At 40.6% G+C, this 5,753-nt stretch overlaps 1 protein-coding gene across 1 annotated transcript in view; it reads right to left on the minus strand.

The window, feature by feature from the left end:
- LOC118333988 (histamine H2 receptor-like) overlaps nt 1–2,859 on the minus strand; it is a 9,126-nt gene extending 6,267 nt beyond the window's left edge. The window contains exons 1-2 of the mRNA XM_035669810.1: nt 1,315–2,859; nt 995–1,166 (exon numbers count right to left, since the gene is read on the minus strand). Of these exons, the coding sequence (XP_035525703.1) occupies nt 995–1,166; nt 1,315–2,320 (1,178 nt within the window). The 5' untranslated portion in view covers nt 2,321–2,859. The remainder of the gene's footprint in view (nt 1–994; nt 1,167–1,314) is intronic.
- Between the last annotated feature and the right edge of the window lie 2,894 nt (nt 2,860–5,753).

The raw sequence follows: 5,753 nt of genomic DNA on the forward strand, positions 1-5,753 counted from the left end.
CTGCTTGCAGCTTTAATTGGTTGTTGTTTTTTGCCATATAAAACTCTGCTTAGGTTGGCTGATATGGTGAATTTTGGGAAGTGTTGTTTAATGTTGCACTTTTAATGCATTTAAAATGGTAATTACTAGGCTGCAAATCTGAGGATATCATTAATACATACACACACATACAGTGCATGATGAACATACCTACGAAGCTCTTGTGTATGGGATTTACTGTTATTGTGTGTGTGTGTGTGGGTGTGTGTGCTAGCAGAGCATAGATTTTTTTTCATTTGTAATCACAAAGAAAAAATACTTTTGTAGTTCTTTTGCTTTAACTAATACACACTTTACAAACGTGCACATAGAAGGCGATGCTGTTCACAAAGTGCAAACAAAGAAATGAGAGCAGGATGTGAAACTGGATAATGTGTCTCTGCTGTGCTGAGAGCAAATTTCTTGGCCTAATAAACACATTGCCATATGGCCTGATGCACTGTGGATGACACTGCTAGGATCTTTGTGTCACAGTTCATTTATTCTGGGCCTGACATGAACTGTGGGGGCTATATGGATGTCATGTGTATCTACTTACATGGTGTATTATAGGTGCTTATACTGTGGCACTGAAGGCTTCCAAATAGAGGGGCTGTAAATCTCTGTCGCTCTTTTTGTCTGTCTTCTTAGGCTGATGAATTCTGGTTCTTGGTTGCAACCACAGTATAGTGAACACAGCATCCACCTCACCAGCACAAGCTCAGCACGACCTGGGCTCATAGAAATGAATGAAAGATGAGAAAAGTACAACACCTTTGTGTTTGTGTGTGTGTATACACACGAGTGAATGTACTGTACAACTTTTTAAAGTACTTGTATTGTATTTGATTATTTTTTAGGCATGACTCTGCATGCAAGACCTCCATTGCTGACATGAGCTTTTCTGCATCATGTCACGTCATGTAATTCTGTGTTTGTGTTCATGAAGATAAGTATATCCTGAACAATAATTTACCTCTCATTGCCATTGACATCTGTGGCAGAAGTGCCATTTGCAAATTGGATAGTTGCTGTGGCTGTCCTGGTGTCCATTTCTTGAAGCATGAGGTTTTCATCTGTTTGACCAGCTCTACAAGTAGAAGGGGTGTGGCCACACAGCAGTGTCACCTCTGTAAGCTCTCCTCTGGCTGATGGGGAAAATGAAAGGAAGAATAAAAACTGGAGAAACTGGAGATAAGAACCTTATCGTGTATTCACACTCGTCTGAAATAAATGTCCACTCCTAAATGAAAGTGCTTCTGAAACATCAATGGCATTAAACTTCTACAGTTTTACCTGCTGTTACAGTGGGAGACGGCTGTCGGCTCCTCCACCCACTGTAAGTGGGGCATCGACATCTCAGTAGATGGGCGTAGGCTGACCTGAAGTCCCTGTTGAGGGCTCCATAAAGGATAGGGTTGAGGGCTGAGTTTGTGTAACCCAGCCACAACACAATGGGAAATTCTGGTACTGTGCTAGGATCTGGATGCTCCTTAAGGCCCAACACTGTGAACAGAATGAAATATGGCAGCCAGCACACCACAAAAGCCCCTATCACTGCTGCCAGTGTCACTGTGGCTTTGTGCTCCCGCAGAGCCACTGCTGTAACACTGGAAACCACAGTGGTAGTGGTGGAAGGATTGTTCCTGCAGTTGTAGGTGGTGATGCAAGTGGGCCGGGCACTGATAATGCGTTTGGCCTGTGCCCTTGCAATGCGGAGTATTCGGAGGTAGGTCCAGCACATAGCAATCAGAGGCAGGTAGAAAGTGAGAAGAGAGTCTGTCAGCACGTAGGGTCTGTTCAGCTCAAAACGACATTTCCTCTCTGGAGCCCAAGGCCCGCGGTTCTGCACTGTCCCATTAACAGTATTCCACCCCATTTGGATGGGCAAGAAAGAAACGGCCACAGACACTGTCCAAACACTGGCCATGGCCACAGCAACTCTCCATGGCAACACCAGTGAGGTGTATCTCAGAGGCATGGTCACTGCCAGGTAGCGGTCCACACTGATGGCCAGGAGTGTGAGGATGGAGGCAGTGCACAGCATGACATCCATGGAGATGTAGAAGTTGCAGAAGACCGGGCCAAGCGGCCAATCATCGTTGAGCTGAAGGAGGGCAGAGAAAGGGAGGACCAAGAGGCCGAGCAGCAAGTCTGTGACAGCCAGCGACAAAATGAAGCAGTTAGTGAGGCAGCGGAGGCGTCGAGAGGCGCAGACAGCCAGGCACACCAGCACATTACCGCCGACAGTCAGAAGGATGAGGAGGGACAGGAGGACACCCAGCATCACGTTTGACAACATTATCGCTGGTGATTCACTGGAGACAATCTGATGACATCATTGCTGGACCTTTTATGTGAACCATAGTTTTCTTTTCAATTTTAAACTTGATGAGATGTCTCAGTTGTTGCAAAGAATAAAGAATTACAAGACTTAGGCTCATAAATAATGTTATTAAATATGTTCACTCAGCGGGTGTGGGTGCTTCCGTTTATTAAGGTGCATACAATCTAATCTACGGATCCCCATGGTCAAATGTGACTTAATCCTGTTTCCCTCTCTCTCCCAGTATTTCTTCTGTCTTAGCTACTAATTTACTGTTTGCTGTTCCTGCTGGGCCTCAACCCAACTAACCATAGCTTTCATCTTTCCTGGGACACCAGCATTCCCATTCACAACAACATTCATCAAAAAAGTCTTGCTAGAAGTTGGTTGAACAACATTTGTCTCTTGACAAATGCTGATACTGAGAATTGCAAATCAACACTATCCTTGGCTGTTGAAATGTCTATGATGTGTGTTAAACAGCTTTCTGTCTGCGTGGCTGATTCGTAGTGGTCCATGACATCACCTTGGCTTCAACACCATCTTCTGTGGCTCTGGTGACACCTAGTGGACAAAGATAAGAAACACAGTTGGTTATCATTACAGTATTTCCTGTATTTTCTGATATTGTACAGCCATGCTTACACGACAGAAAGCAGTTACTTTCCTTGGGTTTGGTTATAACTGTATTATATATAACTTTATGATTATTGATGGTTGATTTATTACGATCTCTGTGATAGTTATATTAACCCAATTTACATACATTGAAGTTCAAACACCATAACTGGATGAAAGTTTTAAAAACCACATATGGATGGATGGATTATTATTACTCATGTTTGACAACACTGTGCGTGTTTGTGTGTCTGCCCAGGCAACTTAGTACTGTATATCATTGAGCATACCTGAGCCTCTTTTTTCCATCTATGGATTAATACAGTACAAATGATGGAAAACACTAATGCAGTGTATCCAAAATATTATTGGATGAATGTTGGATAATGGAGAATCAAAATAAATCAAGTACTAACTTGGCACCATGTCTGTAGTAGCTGATAAAAATTATAAAACATTAGTAATCCCTGACAGAATGACTCACAGTTTGTTGGGAAAATGTACAAAAGTCTGCCTTTGGAACAAGGGAACTCTGATTTATGTCAAAATACTGTCTTTATTCTCTGAAAAGTGTTTGATACATTAAAATATTAATCTTTTGAAATGACACTGGTTACATGTGTAGCACCACTAACTAAATGCCTGAAACCAACCCTCACCCTTACCCTAACCTTACCCTAATTATTGACACACAAACCAAATTTAGGTCTAGCTCGCATGATTGCTGAGTTGTGAAACAAAAGTCTACATAGTTGATGTGTGTATGATTCTAAACGTAAAGCCTCAAGCCCTGCATGCATGATTTATGATAGTAAACAATTGAGTATAGGGCTGTCATGGCAATAATTAATCAAGTCACAACATTATGTATCATCACGAGGACTATGGTGGTTTTAAAAAATGCATGTTACTGTCAAATGTATTCTTACTTATAATGTTTGTAATTTTTCTTATAAAACAAGCAAAAGTAAAGCTGCCATTTTAGATAGTCAGCTAATGGGAATTCCAATCGGCCTATAATAAAACCATAAAGCAAGACAGATGAGTGCGCTTGTTGTGTGCACAGTATTTGTTCAGCTAAGGACTAGATGTGTAACTGTGTAAACAGCCAGCAATCTGCTAAGGCTAAGATGATGTTAAGACTTGATTTCAATATATTTCAATATATGATTAACATTTTGATTATATAATGTGGCAGTGCCTTTGAGCAATGTACTGGCCATAAATCATAAAACATTTTTTAATCAAATGGCAACATTATTTCTGGTAGTGGTTTGTAAAGTTGACAGAAATTCTTTTATGTTTTTTTCTTACATGGACCTTGTCGAGAGAGTTGCAAAGTGTTATTTGTCCTCTGTGAACTCATTAATGGCATGTGTGCATGAGTTTTTAATGTGTGCTTGGTGGAATGAGGGTAACTACTTGATAAGTGAGGATGTGTGTGTGGAGTACATGTGTTTGCGTCAGTGGGTGGTGGGTAATGTTTGCTCGTCTATTTTCTAACACTGTAATGGATAATGGGACATTTGCCAGACTTGGTCCAGAGCCACTCACTTATCACCTCAAAGAGAGAGAGAGAGAGAGCGTTGTCGAGAGGTGGACACACTGGCACATGAAGACCAGAAGAAAGCATTAGACGATATAATGAAAAAACGCAGAAAGAAAGGTTTTAATTAAATCTGGGTCTGTAGAAACAAGAACTAATCTTTGAACCCTAATAATCTTCACTTCTTTGTTCTGTGGACACATTTCTGTCACTGACTCACTGCTTTGAACTTCATCCAGAGCAAACACTGATAACACAACCACTAACGTATGAAGTGCAGCTCTCAAATGCACGACATCTCAGTCTTCTTATCTGACAGAACCACAGACTGACTCAGAGACCACACATTTTAACCATTTTTATCATCAATGAAGAAATCTGCCTCTCACACTGTCAGTCACATTGTTGCTTTGTCACACACACACACGCTCACAAAAACACTGGAACCAGTTTTGGCTTGGATCCAACACCGGCCTGTGAGGAATGTCTGCATATGGACATGAATTATGATCACTAGAAGTTTTTTAAGTAACCTTGTCTCAACCCTGTGACATAATGTATATAAGGGTGTGTATGTGTATATGTTCACACAGGAATACTTATCTGCCCTCAGCTGAATTAGTAAGTTCGCTTTCCCATGTTACAGTGCATGTGTGTGTGAGAGCATAACCATATTAGTTTCCTGTGTTTATTTTTGAATAAACATTTGTGTTTTATTAAAACCATATTAATATACAATCCTGCCCACTCACTTATCAAGAACTACAAGACTTGCTTAACACAAGTAAAATGCAAGTGACTTACATACATTTTTCCTTTATAAATGTAAAAAAGTTAGTCTATGCAGATGACAGTTAGAGTAGAAAGTCACAGTCAAAGTCATTCATCCTGATGTTGAGAAGTATGATACTGTATAGTAAATAAAGCATCACTCATTCAGACAGTGTGCTACTTTATTACTGACCATCTGTTTTCTTTCACAAACTTCTCATTAGTTGTCCCTAATGTAAAACAATGGTGAGTGTTACAACATCTGTATATATAATCACAGACACACTTGCATGTAGGCGTGCATGCACCCACTAACACACTAACACACAACCCAAAACACACATCTTAGTAATGGATTTTGAGGGCTGTAATGGATTGTAATGGCTACTGAGTGCTGTGTTTTCAACAGGATGTTCTACTTTTGGAGGTTTTATGCAGGAGAATGCTGTTTCATGTTTTGAATAGACTATAGTG

Source organism: Morone saxatilis, unplaced genomic scaffold (assembly GCF_004916995.1).
Source record: "Morone saxatilis isolate NCDOM2014 unplaced genomic scaffold, NCSU_SB_2.0 Contig22, whole genome shotgun sequence".
In the NCBI taxonomy this organism is placed as follows: Eukaryota; Metazoa; Chordata; class Actinopteri; family Moronidae; genus Morone; species Morone saxatilis.